General features: G+C 44.0%; 1 protein-coding gene across 4 annotated transcripts in view; it reads right to left on the reverse strand.

Annotated features, from left to right (window-relative positions):
- pum1 (pumilio RNA-binding family member 1) overlaps positions 1-22,957 on the reverse strand; it is a 32,450-nt gene that overhangs the window by 6,001 nt on the left and 3,492 nt on the right. The window contains exons 4-18 of one of the 4 annotated variants that reach the window (XM_014178116.2): positions 22,647-22,715; positions 22,265-22,367; positions 21,942-22,132; positions 21,492-21,664; positions 20,940-21,201; positions 17,208-17,301; positions 16,969-17,067; positions 8,462-8,604; positions 8,066-8,204; positions 6,597-6,734; positions 6,222-6,407; positions 5,825-5,929; positions 5,353-5,595; positions 4,951-5,218; positions 2,179-2,308 (exon numbers count right to left, since the gene is read on the reverse strand). In XM_014178116.2, coding sequence (XP_014033591.1) covers positions 2,179-2,308; positions 4,951-5,218; positions 5,353-5,595; positions 5,825-5,929; positions 6,222-6,407; positions 6,597-6,734; positions 8,066-8,204; positions 8,462-8,604; positions 16,969-17,067; positions 17,208-17,301; positions 20,940-21,201; positions 21,492-21,664; positions 21,942-22,132; positions 22,265-22,367; positions 22,647-22,715 — 2,343 coding nt within the window. Of the gene's footprint in view, positions 1-2,178; positions 2,309-4,950; positions 5,219-5,352; positions 5,596-5,824; positions 5,930-6,203; positions 6,408-6,596; positions 6,735-8,065; positions 8,205-8,461; positions 8,605-16,968; positions 17,068-17,207; positions 17,302-20,939; positions 21,202-21,491; positions 21,665-21,941; positions 22,133-22,264; positions 22,371-22,646; positions 22,716-22,957 lie in introns of all 4 variants that reach the window. The other 3 variants (XM_014178114.2, XM_014178115.2, XM_014178113.2) reach the window with 3 other exon arrangements.

Here is a 22,957-nt window from a genome sequence, read left to right on the forward strand (position 1 = left end):
TGGTGGCGGCTGCATCATGTTATGGGTATGCTTGTAAATAGGCAAGGAATATGGTTACAGGACAAAAATAAACGGAATAGAGCTAAGCACAAGCAGAATCCTAGAGGAAAACCTGGTTCAGTCTGCTTTCCAACAGACACCGGGAGACAAATTCATCTTTCAGCAGGACAACAACCTAAAACACAAGGCCAAATATACACTGGAGTTGCTTACCAAGACGACATTGAAATGTTCCTGAGTGTCTTAGTTACAGTTACCTTAACCTGTCTGGGAACGTGGGACCCTAGTCAACAGCCAGTGGAATCGCGTCGCACGAAATACAAAACCTCATAAATGCTATAACTTCAATTTCTCAAACATATGACTATTTTACACCATTTTATAGATACACCTCTCCTGAATCGAACCACGTTGTCCGATTTCAAAAAGGCTTTACAGCAAAAGCAAAACATTAGATTATGTTAGGAGAGTACCCTGCCAAAAAAAAATCACTGCCATTTTCAAAGCAACTAGATGCATCACAAATACCCAAAACACAGCTAAATGCAGCACTAACCTTTGACAATCTTCATCAGATGACACTCCTAGGACATCATGTTACACAATACATGCATTTTTTGTTCGATAAAGTTCATATTTATATATAAAAACAGCATTTTACATCGGTGCGTGACGTTCAGAAAATATTTTCCCTCAAATGCTTCCGGTGAATCAGCGCTACAATTTACAAAATTACTATTCGAAAACATTGTTAAAATGTAATATTGTCATTCAAAGAATTATAGATTAACATCTCCTGAATGCAACCGCATTGCCAGATTTAAAAATAACTTTACTGGGAAATCACACTTTGCAATAAACGACGTGGTATGCTCAGAAAAATAGGCTAGGCGATACATGTTAGCGCCATCTTGGAACCATCTAAAATCAAATATACTATTGTAAATATTCCCTTACCTTTGATTATCTTCATCAGAAGGCACTTCCAGGAATCCCAGGTCCACAACAAATGTAGTTTTGTTCGAAAAAGTTAATAATTTATGTCCCAATAGTTCCTTCTTGTTAGCGCGTTCCGAAGGCAACTCATAATGTACTGAAGCGCGGGAATTGTCGTCACGAATGTGCCAAAAAATATATATTTACGTTAGTTCAAACATGTCAAACGTTGTATAACATAAATCTTTAGGGCCTTTTTCAACCAGCGCTTCGATAATATTCAAGGCGGACGATTGCATTGTCTTACTAAACGTTTCGGAACAAAAGGGTTCCCATGGGCGCCCGCATCATAGTAGTAATGGCCCTCCCCCTGTGACCAACTTCCCAAGCCTCTCTTTGGGTCAGTTTCTACCAAACCACTTTGTAAAGACTGTTGACATCTAGTGGAAGCCTTAGGAAGTGCTAAATGATTAATAAGTCCCTGTGTGTTTCAATGGCAAAGGCTTGAAGTGATTCCACAAATCAGATTTCCACTTCCTGTTAGGATTTGTCTCAGGGTTTTGACTGCCATATGAGTTCTGTTATACTCACAGACACCATTCAAACAGTTTTAGAAACTTTAGAGTGTTTTCTATCCAAATCTACTAATTATATGCATATTCTAGTTACTGGGCAGGAGTAGTAACCAGATTAAATCGGGTACGTTTTTTATCCGGCCGTGCAAATACTGCCCCCTATCCCCAACAGGTTAAATCGGCTTGAAAATCTATGCAAGACTTGAAAATGGCTTTCTATCAATGGCCAATCTGACAAAGATTGAAGAATTAAAAAAATTATAAAAATTGGAAAATATTCTACAATCCAGATTTACAAAGCTCTTACAGAGACTTGCCCAGAAAGACTCACAGCTGTAATCACTGTGAGTCTTTGAGTAAGTCTCTAAAATCCTGTTTTCACTTTGTCATTATAGTGTAGTGTGTAGAAGAAAAAAAATATTTATTCATTTTGAATTCAGGCTGTAACAACAAATTGGGAATATATTCAAGGGGTATGTATGAATACTTTCTGAAGGTACTGTAGCAGTCAAAACACACAATTTACACACAGGTACAGGCCTGTTAGAAATGACCCCCCCCAATACACACAACTCAAAGAACTTCTGGATTAGGTACCTGGCAAAAAACACACAATTGCCCACATACACACACACGGGTCTGATACCAACATAACGTTCACACAAACCTCAAAGAACTTCTGGATGACGTAGTTTCCGAAGACGTCGACCATGAGTTGATAGGCAGCCTGGAGGATCTCACTGAAGACCAGCTGACGCTCCGCTGAGCTGGCCCTCTCCAACTTCAACTGGATAAACCTGGAGGGGGGAAAATAGTTCTTCTCATTATCATCTTTGATTCAACTAGGGATGAAACGGTTACCGGTTTTACGATAAACCACGGTAAAATTCCCAACGAGTAGTATTACCGGTTCTAACTTTAATTATCAATTAAATCATTTGATTACCACAGTTTGAAAAACTCACGGTAAATACTGTCGAGCATCAACCAAAGTTCGCAACAGTCTGACGCAGGCGCAGCATGCAACGTGGGGTTTGTTTTGTGTGAAAATATGGAGGAAGGCAGTGACAGCGCTCGAGAGATTTTTCAGCCTTCTAACAGGACCAAATCTGAAGTGTGCTCTTATTTGGGGTTTTACAAGAGTGCCGAGGGAAACTTAATCGAAGATGGTCACCCTGTCTGCAGAACATGCAACACTTCAAATCTCTTGAGTGGTCTTCGTGACTACCACCCTCTAATTTATAGTGAATGCAAGGCCAATTAACTGTCAGCTCAATGCATGATGTGGGGACTTCGGAATGGGGGAAAATGTCATGGTTTGTCCGTCTAACTTGCTAATAGCTTGTCAATAAGGTAAGCTGAAGCTTTCAGTGTTACCTACTATTGTAAAAACACTACACGTTGTTCTGCTGCTGTATGCGTTGTCTGCCGACTCTATTCACCCATTACACATAACACGTTATGTAGTTTAGTTACCCAACCAACACATTCTGTTCATTTAGAATCTGTCAGTCGTCGACTTGGTTGTAAAAGCGTTCCAACAGGAGAAACACTATAGACTGATGTACAAGACAATTGTTGGGCTCATTGCAATTACTATCACTGTCTTCTCAGGACTCATTTGTATTTATGTAAATTGTGCATGGGGTCATTGCATATACTCAAATGCAACACAGAAGATGGACTGTGTGTGTGTAATAATAATTATAATGTAACACCAATAATAATACATTTGCTATTCCCTGTCTACAGAGTGGGCGTGCAGCAGGCAAACCCAGTGATGCTACTGGTCCCTCATCTACAGTTGTGACAGACACTGAGCAAGCATTTAAAAAGACAGGCTGCTTGTGCACCCACATCAAAAAAATGCTCAAGACCTCACTCCAGCCCTTTCATATTACATTGCAAAGGACATGATGTCATTTCAAACTGTTGAGAGAGCTGGCTTTCTGAGGCTGATGAAGGTTGCCGTGCCTCACTACAAAGTGAGTGCTGCTAATTTAACTTGTTTGTTTACTGGATTAGCTTACTTAAGGTTGTGTTCATTAAAACCTGCACTAGGGAAACGTTTACCTCTCATGGCCACAGTGCCATTTTTAATGTTATTATTTTAATGTTTATGCAAACAAAAAGTACATAGTGCTGCTCATTTTATTTGTTGTTTTTCCATATAAAACTTGGTGAAATGATTTCAGTGTATGAGTACTTTTTGAACATTTCCAGCACATTTCAACAATACCAAAATAATACTGATCGTACTGATAACCGTGATAATACTGATAACCGCAATAATACTGATCGTACTGACAACCGCGATACTGATAATCGCGATAATACTGATAACCACGATAATTTTGGTCACTATAATCACGATATTACATTTTCATACCGTTTCATCTCTAGATTCAACATGTTCCTATATTTCTGCATAGGGATGAGGAGAGATGAAAGACATGAGAGAGAGGGACTGACATCATGGTTTATAAATAGAACATTACAGTTGTAAAGTCATGTAGGTAGGCCCAGCATCCAAGGAGACAACATCTGGAGTACGTCATTGAGGATGAGACAGTAGGTCTACGTTTTGGTGCTGGACAGGATTGATGAGAGATTATTTGTGTGGTCTACGTGTCTACCTGCTGCTGTGCTGGTCCTGGCTGAACTCCATGATGTGTCTACCTGCTGCCAGGCTGGTCCTGGCTGAACTCCATGATGTGTCTACCTGCTGCCAGGCTGGTCCTGGCTGAACTCCATGATGTGCGTGTCTCTACCTGCTGCCAGGCTGGTCCTGGCTGAACTCCATGATGTGCGTGTCTCTACCTGCTGCCAGGCTGGTCCTGGCTGAACTCCATGATGTCTCTACCTGCTGCCAGGCTGGTCCTGGCTGAACTCCATGATGTGTCTACCTGCTGCCAGGCTGGTCCTGGCTGAACTCCATGATGTGTCTACCTGCTGCCAGGCTGGTCCTGGCTGAACTCCATGATGTGCGTGTCTCTACCTGCTGCCAGGCTGGTCCTGGCTGAACTCCATGATGTGCGTGTCTCTACCTGCTGCCAGGCTGGTCCTGGCTGAACTCCATGATGTGCGTGTCTCTACCTGCTGCCAGGCTGGTCCTGGCTGAACTCCATGATGTGCGTGTCTCTACCTGCTGCCAGGCTGGTCCTGGCTGAACTCCATGATGTGCGTGTCTCTACCTGCTGCCAGGCTGGTCCTGGCTGAACTCCATGATGTGCGTGTCTCTACCTGCTGCCAGGCTGGTCCTGGCTGAACTCCATGATGTGCGTGTCTCTACCTGCTGCCAGGCTGGTCCTGGCTGAACTCCAAGATGTGCGTATCTCTACCTGCTGCCAGGCTGGTCCTGGCTGAACTCCATGATGTGCGTGTCTCTACCTGCTGCCAGGCTGGTCCTGGCTGAACTCCATGATGTGCGTGTCTCTACCTGCTGCCATGCTGGTCCTGGCTGAACTCCATGATGTGCCCAGCAATCTCTCTCAGCTGCAGGTTGGGGTAGCGGTTGTTCCGGAAGTCTTCCAGGAGCCGGCTCCGCCCTGACGGCATCACATCCGACATTCCGTAGCGTAGCCGTGACGACGGGAAGAGCTGGCTGCTGGGAGAGAAGAGGGAGGAGCCAGAACTGGCACTGCGATACTTCGCCTCCGCCCCCGGAGCAGCAGAAATGAAACGACCGCTGCCATTGGTCAGACCTCCTGGGGGAGGGTTCAGAGAGTAGTGATGGTTAGTACTGATAACATAATAATAACAATGATAGAATGTTATAATACACTAACCCCAAAAATACAATGCAAGTTATGTCAGCATGTTAATCGACTTCGTCACTCACCCAGGTTGAGGTTGGATGAGGAGCTGTGATTGGACAGAGATGGGGGTGGGGTTAGGGAGTGGGAGGGGCCTTGGTTGGGCAGGGGCATTCCAACAGGCCCGGGGGAGGAGCTAAAGCCCAGGGTTCCGTTGTAGAACCCCCCGTGACCAATGGGAGTGAGACTCGACTGTGTGCGTTTGTACAGGTCACTACTGCCGGTCAGAGAGTCACGACGAGAACCACTCCCACCACTGGAGTTAGCCACTGGAGGGAGACAGAGAGACCATAAAACACACACACAGCTGTCACTATAGTTGGCCCGGTAGAGGGAGTTGTACACAGAGGACAGCAGGCTACACACAGTTAAACACAAAATGAGAAGCCTCTCCATCCAGCTTACTGAATATCAGCCTTGGGTTGCACATGGATAGAGAGGGAGAGAGGTGAAACAATAAAACACCACAGACACAAATACACAGTCACACACACACACCTGCGGTCCCAAAGCCTCCCAGCGTAGCTCCCAATGTTGCTCCCAGTGAAGAGTTGCTCTGACCGAACCCCAGAGAGGCAGAGCCAGGGCCGGGCTGGGTGGAGCCTGTAGAGAAAACATACCACCTTCGTTAATCTACATTTGTTTCGGAATTAAAATGGTAAATTAAATAATATTTGCTCACACATTTTGGCCACGTTCCAGGATGACTACATTGCAGACCCCTGTGGGATCTAACATATGGATAGATATTTGACATATCAACTAAACGCGTAATGATATAGGAATCTGATGCCCGACTGCGAAGTCGATGAAACGTCTGCAATGTAGTTCGCCTGGAACACAACATCTGTCAATTCACCGTTTTGTTTTCACTCACAGTACGTTGTTTGGCTACCTTGAGAGAAGAGGGAGGAGCTCTGGGAGGAGTTGCTGAGAGAGGAGGATCCATAAAAGGAGTTTCCTGACATAGCCCCTCCCCCCTGCTGCTGAGGCTGCTGGGATTGCATGCCTCGGAACGGACCATTGGCCCCGCCTCCCATACCGCCGTTAGCCCCGCCACCCGCAGCTGCTGCAGCCGCCACTGGAGAGGCAGAGCAAGAGAGAGAGAGAAAGGCAGAGCGAGAGAGAGAGCGAGAGAGACAGTGCGATTTTCACCTTGTCAGCTCAGGAATTCGAGCCAGCAACCTTTCGGTTACTGGCCCAATGCTCTAACCACTAGGCTACCTGCCGCCCCAGATGGAGTGACAGTGTAAATGGAGGAGTGTGTTACCTGCTTGTGCAGCGGATGGAGAGATAATAACTGAGCCTGCAGGGGCCATGAGGCGTACAGGTCCGCCCCTAGATCCTGTGTTGACCACTAGCGCCCCCGTCTGGTCATAGTAGGCAGCTGGAGCCAGCATGGGATAGCCTGCAGAGAGAAACACGAGTTAAACCAGCGTTTTCCAAAATCGGTTCTCGGGACCCCAAGGGGTGCACTTTTTTTTTCTTCTTCCCCCCAACACTACACATCTTATTCAAAGCTTGATGATTAGTTGAACATTTGAGTCAGCTGTGTAGTGCTTGTGCAAAAAACTAAACGTGCACCCTTGGGGTACTGAGGACCTCGTTTGGGAAAACTTGTGTTTGACGTGTGTGTGTGTGTGTCTCAGGATTTCCGGAAAACGGTAATTGCCGGCTTTTGGCAGATTAAAAAAAACTAAAAGCCGATAAATAAAATTGTTGCTGGCGACAGGGAGAATCAACAATCCCCATTGCTAAATAGTGCTTTTTAATTAATTGATGGAAATACCAGTCAACGGGAAAGCATTTGACAGTCATGCTTATGGGTCTAACGGTTAATTTGCATAATTTTGTGGAATTAAATTGGAGCGTGTGTATTTATCACATGTGCACAGCCTACAGAGAGCCTATTTTGAGCACAATATCACCTCAGCAATAGAGCTGCTGGGGTGAAAGGTGCTCTTATAAACCCAGTCATTGTGCAACAACTAAAATAAATAACTTATTAAAAACAGTTTTGATCACCACAATTAAAGAGCTACTATTTTTATTTCTCAACTAGTGCGCCTCCCATTCAAGTGCAATAGGCAAGGATGGGCATGTTATCAGAGCGTCACCCACCGCTTTGCAATGTGAGCTGCAGGTAGGATGCATTTTGAAAACTGAACATTTCACTTCATATTATGAGGCACGTCTTTCCTTGCTTCAAAGTAGCCTAGACAAAATCTGACCATGGAAACATGGAGGCAATTATTTTATGAAGACTTCCTTTCATATGCCATTGGAACCAGCATTTCTCTTGGTTTTCCTATCACCTTTCTTTGTAGAGAGAAGCCAAACGCACAATCCTAGTCATATTAGCAAACCATCCAAATTGTTGCACCTTTAGATCCTCGCTCTAAGTCTCTAGCAGAGATGTTCACCTCATCATGTGCACTGTTAAGAACGGTGTTTTCCCACAAATTGCATTTTGGCAAATGTTTGAAAATTGTCTACTTCATTACAGGAGTTACATATTCTGTTAAGATTATGGTAATTAATCTAAATGTGATTTGTCATTTTGAGTACCGTCGGTGGACGACCTAATGGGTTACACACCCAATGCATATGGTTCAGGTAAATTTATGAAATGGCCAGTAAATTAAAATATTCCCGGGTTATGTTGCCTGGGGCAACAGAAACCCTGGTGTGTGTATTTGTGCGTATGTAGGCACAAGCGTGTGAGTGTCTGCGTCTCACCAGGCACGCCGGCCGCCAGCCCCTGTCCGAAGGCGAGCGCCGAGTTGACAGCTGCGGCGGAGATCAGCTGGTCATTCTGCTGACCCTGTTGACCTTGGCTAGGGGTCAGGGGTCTCTGGTTACCGCCCCCACGCATCACCTAGGAAACACAGGACACACAAAGCAATATGAGGGCAGAGGGTCTGAAACTGGTGTTATCCTTAGTAAAATACCATGGACATAATGTGACTGGGCAAATAATGTGCATGATTGCATTAATACTTACTCTATGCATTCTGAAACAATCTACAACCACAAAGTGGTAAGCATTGAAAGACAGGCAAAAAATGTCTGACAGTAGCTTTATCTAATGGGAGAGCAGTTGAGGAGAGGTCTAGCCAATAGGAAGCCACTGACCTGTTGTTGGTTCTGCTGGTTCTGTCCTTGAGCCTGTTGATTGGCTGAGTTGTTGGCGGCTGCAGCCTGTTGCTGGAACAGATTGGCTGGATACACTCCCCATGGAGTTACCCCGTAGTACTGAGGAGGCATCACCGCTGGGCCTGAACACACACACGGTAAGTTGGTTGGCACATACAATGCCAGAATAGTGGGTTCGATTCCCTAGAGTACACATATGTAAAAAGTATGCAAGCATGACTGCAAGTTGCTAAATGATACAGTTGAAGTCGGAAGTTTACATACACCTTAGCCAAATACATTTAAACCCAGTTTCACAATTCCTGACATTTAATCCTTGTAAAAATATCCCGTCTTAGGTCAGTTAAAATAAAGTGGTGATCCTAAGAATGTGAAATGTCAGAATAATAGTAGAGAATTATTTATTCCAGCTTTTATTTCTTTCATCACATTCCCAGTGGGTCAGAAGTTTACATACACTCAATTAGTATCTGGTAGCAATGCCTTCAAATTGTTTATCTTGGGTCAAACGTTTCGGGTAGCCTTCCACAAGCTTCCCACAATAAGTTGGGTGAATTTTGTCCCATTACACCAGCTCTGTCAGGAGGAACTGAGTCAGGTTTGTTGGCCTCCTTGCTCGCACATGCTTTTTGTGTTCTGCCCACAAATGTCCTATAGCATTGAGGTCAGGGCTTTGTGATGGCCACTCCAATACCTTGACTTCGTTGTCCTTAAGTCATTTTGCCACAACTTTGGAAGTATGCTTGGGGTCATTGTCCATTTGGAAGACCCATTTGCGACCAAGCTTTACCTTACTGACTGATGTCTTGAGATGTTGCTTCAATATATCCACATAATTGTCCTTCCTCAGGATGCCATCTATTTTGTGAAGTGGACCAGTCCCTCCTGCAGCAAAGCACCCCCACAACAAGATGCTGCTACCCCCGTGCTTCACGGTTGGGATGATGTTCTTCGGCTTGCACGCATCCCCCTTTTTCCTCCAAACATAACGATGGTCATTATGGCCAAACCGTTCAATTTTTGTTTCATCAGACCAGAGGACATTTCTCAAAAAAGTATGATCTTTGTCCCCATGTGCAGTTGCAAACCGTAGTCTGACTTTATGGCAGTTTTGGAGCAGTGGCTTCTTCCTTGCTGAGCAGCCATTCAGGTTATGTCGATATAGGACTTGTTTTACTGTGGATATAGATACTTTTGTACCCGTTTCCTACAGCATCTTCACAAGGTCCTTTGCTGTTGTTCTGGGATTGATTTGCACTTTTCACATGAAATTACGTTCATCTCTAGGAGACAGAACGCGTCTCCTTCCTGAGTGGTATGACAGCTGCGTGGTCCCATGGTGTTTATACTTGCGTACTATTGTTAGTACAGATGAACGTGGTACCTTCAGGCATTTGGAAATTGCTCCCAAGGATGAACCAGACTTGTAGACCGCCACAATTTTCTTTACGAGGTCTTGGCTGATTTCTTTTGATTTTCCCATGATGTCAAGCAAAGAGGAACTGAGTTTGAAGGTTGGCCTTGAAATACATCCACAGGTACACCTCCAATTGACTCAAATGATGTCAATTAGCCTATCAGAAGCTTCTAAAGCAATGACATCATTTTCTGGATTTTTCCAAGCTGTTTAAAGGCACAGTCAACTTAGTGTATGTAAACTTAACCCACTGGAATTGTGATGCAGTGAATTATAAGTGAAATAATTAGTCTGTAAACAATTGTTGGAAAAATTACTTGTGTCATGCACAAAGTAGATGTCCTAACCGACTTGACAAAACTATAGTTTGTTAACAAGAAATTTGTGGAGTGGTTGAAAAACAAGTTTAAAGACACCAACCTAAGTGCATGTAAACTTCTGACTTCAACTGTGTGTGTGTGTGTATATGTAGCTCTCTCAGCAAAAAAAAGAAACGTCCTCTCACTGTCAACTGCGTTTATTTTCAGCAAACTTAACATGTGTAACTATTTGTATGAACATAACAAGATTCAACAACTGAGACATAAACTGAACAAGTTCCACAGACATGTGACTAACAGAAATTGAATAATGTGCCCATGAACAAAGGGGGGTCAAAATCTAAAGTAACAGTCAGTATCTGGTGTGGCCACCAGCTGCATTAAGTACAGCAGTGCATCTAGTCCTCATGGACTGCAGCCGGATTTGCCGGTTCTTGCTGTGAGATGTTACCCCACTCTTCCACCAAGGCACCTGCAAGTTCCCAGACATTTCTGCGGGGAACGGCCCTAGCCCTCACCCTCACCCTCCAATCCAACAGGTCCCAGACGTGCTCAATGGGATTGACATCCGGGCTCTTCGCTGGCCATGGCAGAACACTGACATTCCTGTCTTGCAGGAAATCACGCACAGAACGAGCAGTACGGCTGGTGGCATTGTCAGGCTGGAGGGTCATGTCAGGATGAGCCTGCAGGAAGGGTACCATATGACGGAGGAGGATGTCTTTCCTGTAACGCAAAGCATTGAGATTGCCTGCAATGACAACAAGCTCAGTCCGATGATGCTGTGTCACACTGCCCCAGACCTTGACGGACCCTCCACCTCCAAATCGATCCCGCTCCAGAGTAGAGGCCTCGGTGTAATGCTCATTCTTTCAAACGATAAACGCGAATCCAACCATCACCCCTGGTGAGACCAAACCGCGACCCGTCAGTGAAGAGCACTTTTTGCCAGTACGGTCTCGTCCAGCGACGGTGGGTTTGTGCCCATAGGCGATGTTGTTGCCAGTGATGTCTGGTGAGGACCTGTCTTTACAAGCCCTCAGTCCAGCCTCTCTCAGCCTATTGCGGACAGCCTGAGCACCGATGGAGGGATTGCCATCCTGTACCTGTCCCGCAGGTGTGATGTTCGGATGTACCAATCCTGTGCAGGTGTTGTTACACGTGGTCTGCCACTGCGAGGACGATCAGCTGTCCATCCTGTCTTAGGCGTCTCACAGTACAGACATTGCAATTCATGGCTCTTGCCACATCTGCAGTTCTCATGCCTCCTTGCAGCATGCCTAAGGCACGTTCACGTACATGAGTAGGGACCATGGGCATCTTTCTTTTGGTGTTTTTCAGAGTCAGTAGAAAGGCCTCTTTAGTGTCATAAGTTTTCATAAGTGTGACCTAAATTGCCTACCGTCTGTGTTACGGATACAGGTATCCTGTGTGCATTTGTTTTCTCTCCTTCTGCCCTAGTCACAGGTGGCAGTCATCAGTCGCCAATCAGAAGACACACCTGCTCAGTTTCCCTTACCCAATCACATCCCCTTGGTTTAAAAGAAACCCAATCAGTTGTCTCTCTAGCTATCCGTTTTGTTTTTGCGCCTACATCTCACATTTGTCCGTTATTATGTGAGTATGTATTGTTGTGGTGTATGACTGTTTGTTTGTTGGTGGGAAAAGGGGATACCAAGCCAAGTCACCCATGGGCATACATTACCCGTAGGAAAACTTTGTCTAAGTACCCTAGTTAGAACTGGGCGGACCACCCACTGTATTTTATTGGTTAGTTAGCTAGCTGTTCATGAAGCAGGCTAGACTAGCTTAGGGTTTTTGTTGTTGATATTTATTAGTTCTTTCCTTGGATCCAGCTCAGCCCCATTACCGTGTGTTTGAACAATAAACCTTAAGTGTTTGACGGTAGATTTAGGTTGTCTTGTTTTTAGTTCTCACTGTTCCTTTTCACTGTTATGATTTGCATGAGATATGTTACGGGTCTCGTTTCCATCCTCCCTAGACTGCCGGGCAAAAGGGGTTCGTAACAGTCTGTAAGCTGTTAGTGTCTTAACGACCGTTCCACAAGTGCATGTTCATAAATTGTTTGTGGTTCATTGAACAAACATGGGAAACAGTGTTTAAACCCTTTACAATGAAGATCAGTTCAGTTATTTGGATTTTTACAAATTATCTTTGAAAGACAGGGTCCTGAAAAAGGGACGTTTCTTTTTTTGCTGAGTTTTATTTATATATATATATATATATATATCTCACACACACACATCTATATACAGTGAGGGGGGAAAAGTATTTGATCCCCTGCTGATTTTGTACATTTGCCCACTGACAAAGAAATGATCAGTCTATCATTTTAATGGTAGGTTTATTTGAACAGTGAGAGACAGAATAACAACAAAAAAATCCTGAAAAACACATGTCAAAAATGAATTTATTTGCATTTTAATGAGGGAAATAAGTATTTGACCCCTCTGCAAAACATGACTTAGTACTTGGTGGAAAAACCCTTGTTGGCAATCAGAGGTCAGATGTTTCTTGTAGTTGGCCACCAGGTTTGCACACATCTCAGGAGGGATTTTGTCCCACTCCTCTTTGCAGATCTTCTCCAAGTCATTAAGGTTTCGAGGCTGACGTTTGGCAACTCGAACCTTCAGCTCCCTCCACAGATTTTCTTTGGGATTAAGGTCTGGAGACTGGCTAGGCCACTCCAGGACCTTAATGTGCTTCTTCTTGAGCCACTCCTTTGTTGCCATGGCTGTGTGTTTTGGGTCATTGTCATGCTGGAATACCCATCCACAACCCATTTTCAATGCCCTGGCTGAGGGAAGGAGGTTCTCACCTAAGATTTGACGGTACATGGCCCCGTCCATCGTCCCTTTGATGCGGTGAAGTTGTCCTGTCCCCTTAGCAGAAAAACACCCCCAAAGCATAATGTTTCCACCTCCATGTTTTATGGTGGGGATGGTGTTCTTGGGGTCATAAGCAGCATTCCTCCTCCTCCAAACACGGCGAGTTGAGTCTCATCTAACCACAACACTTTCACCCAGTTGTTCTCTGAATCATTCAAATGTTCATTGGCAAACTTCAGACGGGCATGTATATGTGCCTTCTTGAGCAGGGGGACCTTGCGGGCGCTGCAGGATTTCAGTCCTTCACGGCGTAGTGTGTTACCAATTGTTTTCTTGGTGACTATGGTCCCAGCTGCCTTGAGATCATTGACAAGATCCTCCCGTGTAGTTCTGGGCTGATTCCTCACCGTTCTCATGATCATTGCAACTCCACGAGGTGAGATCTTGCATGGAGGCCCAGGCCGAGGGAGATTGACAGTTATTTTGTGTTTCTTCCATTTGCGAATAATCTCACCAACTGTTGTCACCTTCTCACAAAGCTGCTTGGCCTTGTAGCCCATTCCAGCCCTGTGTAGGTCTACAATCTTGTCCCTGACATCCTTGGAGAGCTCTTTGGTCTTGGCCATGGTGGAGAGTTTGGAATCTGATTGATTGATTGCTTCTGTGGACAGGTGTCTTTTATACAGGTAACAAACTGAGATTAGAAGCACTCCCTTTAAGAGTGTGCTCCTAATCTCAGCTCGTTACCTGTATAAAAGACACCTGGGAGCCAGAAATCTTTCTGATTGAGAGGGGGTCAAATACTTATTTCCCTCATTAAATTGCAAATAATTTTATAACATTTTTGACATGCGTTTCTCTGGATTTTTTTGTTGTTATTCTGTCTCTCACTGTTCAAATAAACCTACCATTAAAATTATAGACGGATCATTTCTTTGTCAGTGGGCAAACGTACAAAATCAGCAGGGGATCATACTTCCCCCCCCCAATGTACACACCCACAGAGAGTACCAGTCACAAATTTGGAAACACCTACTTATTCAAGGGTTTTTCTTTATTTATTGTTTTACTATTTTCTACATTGTAGAATAATAGTGAAGACAACACAACCATGAAACAAGACAGAATCATGTACTATCCAAAAAAGTGTTAAACAAATCAAAATATATTTTAGATTATTCAAAGTTGCCACCCTTTGCCTTGATGATAGCTTTGCACATTCTTGGCATATTCTCAACCAGCTTCATGAGGAATACTTTTCCAACAGTCTTGAAAGAGTTCCCACATATTCTGGGTACTTGTTGGCTGCTTTTCCTTCACTCTCCAGTCCAACTCATCACAAACCATCTCAATTGGGTTGAGGTCAGGTGATTGTGGAGGCCAGGTCATCTGATACAGCACTCCATCACTCTCCTTGGTCAAATAGCCCTTACACAGCCGCAAACCAGATGGGACGGCAAATCACTGCAGAATGCTGTGATAGCCATGCTGGTTAAGTGTGCCTTGAATTGTAAGTAAATTACAGACTGTGTCACCAGCAAAGCACACCTACACACCACCTCCTCTATGCTTCATAGTGGGAACCACACACGCGAGATCATCCGTTCACCTACTCTGCATCTCACAAAAGACACAGCGGTTAAATTTGGACTCATCAGACAAAAGGAAAGATTTCCACTGGTCTAATGTCCATTGCTCGTGTTTCTTGGCCCAAGAACGTCTCTTCTTATTGGTGTCCTTTAGTAGTGATTTCTTTGCAGCAATTTGACCATGAAGGCCTGATTCATGCATTCTCCTCTGAACAGTTGATGTCGAGATGTGTCTGTTACTTGAACCCTGTGAAGCATTTATTTGGGCTGCAATCTGAGGCTGGTAACTCTAATGAACTTATCCTCTGCAGCAGAGGTAACACTGGGTCTTCCTTTCCTGTGGCGGTCCTCATGAGAGCCAGTTTCATCATAACGCTTGATGGATTTTGCGACTGCACTTGAAGAAACTTTTAAAAGTTTGTGGCATTTTCCATATTGACTGACCTTCATGTCTTAAAGTAATGATGGACTGTCGTTTCTCCTTGCTTATTTGAGCTGTTCTTGCCATAATATGGACTTGGTATTTTACCAAATAGGGCTCTCTTCTGTGTCACAACACAACTGAATGGCTCAAACACATTAGGAAAGAAATTCCACAAATTAACTTTTAACAAGGCACACCTGTTAATTGAAATGCATCCCAGGTGATTTCCTCATTAACTTCATCTGGGTAGGGGACAGTATTTTCACGTCCGGATGAAAAGCGTGCCCAGAGTAAACTGCCTGCTACTCAGGCCTAAAAGCTAGAATATGCATATAATAAGTAGATTTAAATAGAAAACACTCCGAAGTTTCTAAAACTGTTTGAATGATGTCTGAGTATAACAGAACTCATATGGCAGGCAAAAACCTGAGAAAAAATCCAACCAGGAAGTGTGGAAATCTGAGGTTTGTAGTTTTCAAGTGATTGCCTATCCAATATACAGTGTCTATGAGGTCATATTGCACTTCCTAAGGCTTCCACTAGATGTCAAGTCTTTAGAATGATGTTTCAGGCTTCTACTGTAAATGGGGAGCGAATAAGAGCTGTTCGAGTCAGGTGTCTGGCAGTCGGTCATTATTTTAGTTACGAGCGGCCATGAGCACGAGCTCAGTTCTCTTTCCTTTATGAAGACAAAGGAATTGTCCGGTTGGAATATTTATGATAAAAACATCCTAAAGATTGATTCTATACATCATTTGACATGTTTCTACAAACTGTAATAGAATTTTGACTTTTCATCTGGACTTTAGTGCGCAAGCCTTCTGCATTTGGAATAGTGAACCTAACGCATGAACAAAATGGAGGTATTTGGACAGATTAACTTTATCGAACAAAACAAACATTTTATTGTGGAACGGATTCCTGGGAGTGCATTCCGATGAAGATCAAAGGTAAGTGAATATTTATAATGCATTTCTGACTTTTGTTGAGTCCACAACATGGCGGGTATCTGTATGGCTTGTTTTGGTGACTGAGCGCTGTACTCAGATTATTGCAAAGTGTGCTTTCTCTGTAAAGCTTTTTTGAAATCTGACACAGCGGTTGCATTAAGGAGAAGTGCATCTTTAATTCTATGCATAAGTTGTATATTTTATCTACATTTATGATGAGTATTTCTGTAAATTGATGTGCTCATTCACCAGAAGTTTTGGAGGCAAAACATTTCTGAACATTACACGCCAATGTAAAATGGGGTTTTTGGATATAAATATGAACTTTATCGAGCAAAAAACATACATGTATTGTGTAACATGAAGTCCTATGAGTGCCATCTGATGAAGATCATCAAAGGTTAGTGATTCATTTTCTGTATTTCTGTTTTTTGTGACGCCTCTCCTTGCTTGGAAAATGGCTGTGTGGTTTTTCTTGTCTAGATGCTGTCCTAACATAATCTAATGCTATGCTTTCGCCGTAAAGCCTTTTTGAAATTGGACACTGTGGTTGGATTTACGAGAAGTTTTTCTTTAAAATGGTGTATAATACTTGTATGTGTGAGAAATTTGAATTATGAGATTTTTGTTGTTTTGAATTTGGCGCTCTGCTATTTCACTGGCTGTTGGCGAGTGGGACGCTACCATCCCACATACCCCAGAGAGGTTAAGCTGGTAGAGAGAATGCCAAAAGTGTGCAAAGCTGTCATCAAGGCAAAGGGTGGCTACTTTGAAAAATGTCAAATGTGTGTCATTTCATCATTTTGATGTCTTCACTATTAATCTACAATATAGAAAAAAGTAAAAATAAAGACAAATCCTGGAATGAGTAGGTGTGGCCAGCATCGCCGCTGGACATGGAAAAGAAATGGCGGGTGCGTGTGTATCTGTGCCTTACCCAGTGTTGCAGCAGCTGCCAGTCCAGCAGCGTAGGGGTCAGTTCCAGGCGGACCCGCACTGATGATGTAAGGGTTGGGAACAAACGCGGGAGCCAGACCTGATAATACACACAAAGAGATAAAGGTCAGTGAGAGAGGAACACACACAGTCCAATAACAACTTTTTTATCACTGAATAAATTCCCAGAAATGGGTGAGCAGAGTATCATGTTGAACATGTCTTTCACCTAAAACTTACCAATGTGAGATTGCTGTGCTGCTGCCAAGGCATACTGCTGCTGTTGAGCTGCTGTCAGCTGCTGCAGTGCTAGCGCACTGGGTCTCTGAAACAACTACACACACGGGTTATTTATTTAACACACACACACTTAAAGTTGAGTCACTTAGAAATGTCATTTAAAAAATACAAATAAATCACATTTTGTCCATTAAAATATCAAATTGATCAGAAATACAGTGTAGACAGTGTGCCTAGTCTGAGAAACAGACACCTCATAAGACATCAACTGGCAGCTTCATTAAATAGCACCTGCAGAACACCAGGAAAACACCAGAAAAGATTCAGATGGGCAAAAGGACACTGGACAGAGGAACTCTGCCTAGAAGGCCAGCATCCCGGAGTCGCCTCTTCACTGTTGACTTTGAGACTGGAGTTTTGCGGGTACTATTTAATGAAGCTGCCAGTTGAGGACTTGAGTACTTGTCCTCTTGCTCAGTTGTGCACCGGGGCCTCCCACTCCTCTTTCAATTCTGGTTAGTGCCAGTTTGCGCTGTTCTGTGACGGAGTAGTACACAGCGTTGTACGAGATCTTCAGTTTCAATGCAATTTCTCGCATGGAATAGCCTTCATTTCTCAGAACAAGAATAGACTGACGAGTTTCAAAAGAAAGCTCTTTGTTTCTGGCCATTTTGAACCTGTATTCGAACCCACAAATGCTGATGTTCCAGATACACAACTAGTCTAAAGAAGGCCAGTTTTATTGTTTCTTTAACCAGAACAACAGTTTTCAGCTGTGCTAACAATTGCAAAATGGTTTTCAAATGATAAATATGGATTAGCTAACACAACGTGCCATTGGAACACAGGAGTGATGGTTGCTGATAATGGGCCTCTGTACTCCTATGTAGATATTCCATAAAAAAAAAATATTAAAAAATAATGCCGTTTCCAGCTACAATAGTCATTTCCAACATTAACATTGTCTACACTGTATTTAATGAATTTGATGTTATTTTAATGGGCACTTTTTGAAATTGCTTTTCTTTCCATAACTACCGTTCAAAAGTTTTAGAACACCTCAATTCAGGGGTTTTCTTTATTTTGACTATTTTCTACATTGTAGAATAATAGTGAGGACATCAAAACTATGAAATAACACATGGAATCATGTAGGAGGGCAGGTAGCCTAGTGGTTAGAGCGTTGGACAAGTTAACCGGAAGGTTGCAAGATCGAATCCCCGAGCTGACAAGGTAAAAATCTGTCGTTCTGCCCCTGAACAAGGCAGTTAACCCACTGTTCCTAGGCCGTCATTGAAAATAGGAATTTGTTAACTGACTTGCCTAGTTAAATAAAGGTAAAAAATAAATTGGAAAAAAAGTAGTAACCAAAAGTGTTGAACAAATCAAAATATATTTTATATTTGAGATTCTTCAAATAGCCACCCTTTGCCTTGATGACAGCTTTGCACACTCTTGGCATTCTCTCAACCAGCTTCATGAGGTAGTCACATGGAATGCATTTCAATTAACAGGTGTGCCTTGTTAAAAGTTCATTTGTGGAATTTCTTTCCTTCTTAATACGTTTGAGCCAATCAGTTGTGTTGTGACAAGGTAGGGGTGGTATACAGAAGATAGCCATATTTGGTAAAAGACCAAGTCATTGCAAGAACAGCTCAAATAAGCAAGGAGAAACGACAGTCCATCATTACTTTAAGACATGTCAGTCAATACGGAAAATGTCAAGAACTTTGAACATTTCTTCAAGTGCAGTCGGAAAAACCATCAAGCGTTATGATGAAACTGGCTCTCATGAGGACCGCCACAGGAAAGGAAGACCCAGAGTTACCTCTGCTGCAGAGGATAAGTTCATTAGAGTTAACTGCACCCCAGATTGCAGCCCAAATAAATGCTTCAGAGTTCAACTAACAGACACATCTCAACATCAACTGTTCAGAGGAGACTGTGTGAATCAGGCTTTTATGGCCGAACTGCTGCAAATAAACCACTACTAAAGGACACCAATAATAAGAAGAGACTTGCTTGGGCCAAGAAACAGGAGCAATGGACATTAGACCAGTGGAAATCTTTTCTTTGGTCTGATGAGTCCAAATGTGAGATTTTTGGTTCCAACGGCCGTGTCTTCTGTGAGACGCACAGTAGGTGAACAGATGATCTCTGCATGTGTATTTCCCACCGTAAAACATGGAGGAAGAGGTGTGATGGTGCTTTGCTGTTGACAGAATTAGAATTCAAGGCACACTCAACCAGAATGGCAACCACAGCATTGTGCAGCGATACACCATCCCATCTGGTTTGGGCTTATCATTTCTTTTTCAACAGGACAATGACCCAACACACCTCCAGGCTGTGTAAGGGCTATTTGACCAAGAAGGAGAGTGATGGAGTGCTGCATCAGATGACCTGGCTTCCATAATCCTCCGACCTCAATCAAATTGAGATGGTTTGGGATGAGTCGAACCGCAGAGTGAAGGAAAAGCAGCCAACAAGTGCTCAGCATATGTGGGAACTCCATCAGGACTGTTGAAAAAGCATTCCAGGTGAAGCTGGTTGAGAGAATAAGAGTGTGCAATGCTGTCATCAAGGCAAAGGGTGGCTATTTGAAGAATCTCAAATATAACATATTTTGATTTGTTTAACACTTTGGTGATATTTCATAGTTTTGAGGTCTTCAATATTATTCTACAATGTAGAAAATAGTACAAATAAAGAAAGACCCTTGAACGAGTAGGTGTTCTAATACTTTTGACCGGTAGTGTACATACATACAGTCTGCTCACACCCAGTACTCAACCCTGTACCTTAGAGAGTGCTTCCCTATTTACAGTCATTGAACACTGGTCACTTTAATTATGTTTACATACTGCTTTACCCACTTCATATGATATATTTAAGCAATAAGGCATGATGGCTAATATACCATGGCTAAGGGCTGTTCTAGTTTATAAACTGGGTGGTTCGAGCCCTGAATGCGGATTGGCTGACAGCAGTCTCAAATCAGACGGTATACCCTCGGGTATGACAAAACATTTCTTGTTACTGCTCTAATTACGTTGGCAACCAGGTTATAATAGCAATAAGGCACTTCGGGGGTTTGTGGTATATGGCCAATATACCATGGCCACGGGCTGTAACCAGGCACTCCACGTTGCGTCATGCGTAAGAACAGCCCTTAGCCGTGGTATATTGGCCATATACAACACCCGCTCGGCCCTATATAACTACTGCTGTTCACACACTATGTGTAGCAACAAATTAAATATTATTTGAGTATATACACCAGGGATTATTGGCCATATACAACACCCGCTCGGCCCTATATAACTACTGCTGTTCACACACTATGTGTAGCAACAAATTAAATATTATTTGAGTATATACACCAGGGATTATCAACTAGATTAAACTGCGGGATTATTTTTTCTTGAGCAGATGGCCGGGGGCGGAAAGTTAATTACAAATCATTTGTAGACTGCAAATTGACCCCAAGACCAAAGAGATACAAAATTTGACTAAAACAATCATTGCAAACCTTGCTTACATTTGAATACGATCACGTCTCTGTATTATACGTGGGAATACATGGAAACAGATTTCCAAAATTAAAACTACTTGGAGCTGATTTCCTGGTATTTAACAGTCTTCTGTCCAACAAATTAAAACACCCGCAGCCCAAAGTCGGCTGCAGTAGTCCAGGGTGGTCATCATCATAACACACACACACACACACACCTGTTGTTGGTTGCTGTAGTCAAACAGCCCCACGGTGGGCTGTGAGTCCATGGCCATCTGGGAGTTGTAGTCAAACTGCAGAGGCTCCATCACAGACTCCATGGTATCCATGGTAACGCCCTGTTCCACACCAGAGAAGTCCTCTTGGGGTTTGGGACCCCCGCCTCCTCCCATGGGGACCATACCCTCCCCTCCTACACACCCCCCTACACCCCCCATCATGTCAGTGTCTGTCCCCGCAGGCGGCATCTGGCCTTGACGACTGAAGAGAGCAGGAGAGAACATGGTGAGTGAATGTGTGTGTATGCCAGTGTGAGTGAATGTGTGTGTGAGTGCCGGCGTGAGTGAATGTGTGTGTGAGTGCCGGCGTGAGTGAATGTGTGTGTGAGTGCCGGCGTGAGTGAATGTGTGTGTGAGTGCCGGCGTGAGTGAATGTGTGTGTGAGTGCCGGCGTGAGTGAATGTGTGTGTGAGTGCCAGTGTGAGTGAATGTGTGTGTGAGTGCCGGTGTGAGTGAATGTGTGTATGCCGGTGTGAGTGAATGTGTGTGTACCTATACTCTTTGACGTCCACATCCAGGCCATTCTGCACAGGGAGCCCATTAGGGTTGATGACATCACTGATGACATCACCCTCTCCCTCCGTCATCTCCTTGAGTTTCTCTACTTCAAACGCGGCCTTTGGTTTCTCCCTCTTCTCGTCCTCCACCTCTCCATCCCTCGGACCCTGTCAGAGAGAGAGAGGGATAGAGATGTAAAAGTCGATGGATGGACAGATTGAGAACATTGTGATTGAGAGATTTATCACTGTCACTTTATTGATCAGAGTATGAGATCAATAGAGGGGTGCAGGAAGGAATGAACCAGTAAGATGGAGGGAGTGCTAAACAACACTACGTATGCAATAGAAGCTAATGCAGGAGTCCAGGTTGTCAGTGATAAAAGTGAGTGAGTTGGTTATAGTGATAGATGAATGATAGTGTAAACGAGTTTAGGCTACTTACGTAGGGTCCCTTGCGTAGGCAGGAGTCCAGTTTTTCGGCGGGAGAGGAGGAGAGGACGTACTCTACCATACTGACTCCTAAACCCCCACTCTCTGACCGCGGTGACATCACTGACCCGCCCACTTCCCCGCCACTATGGAACCCACCGCCAGGCCGACGGGACACCATGATTGGCTGAGATACCGAGTGGTCTGGGGAGGGGAAATTAGAGAGCGCCCTACCGTCAGTCTCCAAACACGCACACATTATGCTGGGCACTGAGAATTTGGTGTGTTGACCCAGTGGTGTTTTAATCCTGGGACTGGGCCCACCCTCTGTCTTACCTGTGGCCCCCCACGCGCTGTCCCTCCACTGGTCCAGAAAGATCCCTTTTGGTCCATCTTTCCCCGCTTCATCACTCTCCCAAAACTTCTTACCTGTCAGAAGCTGCTGTAGAGGAGAGACAGGAGCGAAACATTGAAAGGGACAGCGAGAGAAACGGAAAGAGAAATATGAAGTGTAAGGACATTTTCCTCAATGTCTTCGCTAAATAACTACCAAGATAACTGCTTGCTAACATTACAACGCTGAAGATTCCTACAGCAGCAGGATGTGCTGTAAGTCAGGACACTATTCAGGGCTTCAGTCTTCCTACCCCCACATGGCCTTTGGTAAGCAGTGTCTACAGTCCTCAAACTACTTGACCTCTAACACCTGACCCCTTACCTCTCCCATGGCACGCCCCTCTAGAGCCAGGGCCTGGAAGTCATGGTTCAGCTCATCCATCGACCGCACCTACAGACAGAGACCAGGTTAGAGTAACAAACACATCCCAACAGAAAGACAAGGTAGAGCAACAAACACACACATAATCACCCCTACTGAGAGGCAAGGTTACACACACCCCTAGAGAGAGGCAAGGTTACACACACCCCTAGAGAGAGGCAAGGTTACCCACACCCCTAGAGAGAGGCAAGGTTACACACACCCCTAGAGAGAGGCAAGGTTACACATACACAGAGCAACAGAGAGAGACG

The sequence above is a fragment of the Salmo salar genome, chromosome ssa27, assembly GCF_905237065.1.
Source record: "Salmo salar chromosome ssa27, Ssal_v3.1, whole genome shotgun sequence".
Taxonomy (NCBI): Eukaryota; Metazoa; Chordata; class Actinopteri; order Salmoniformes; family Salmonidae; genus Salmo; species Salmo salar.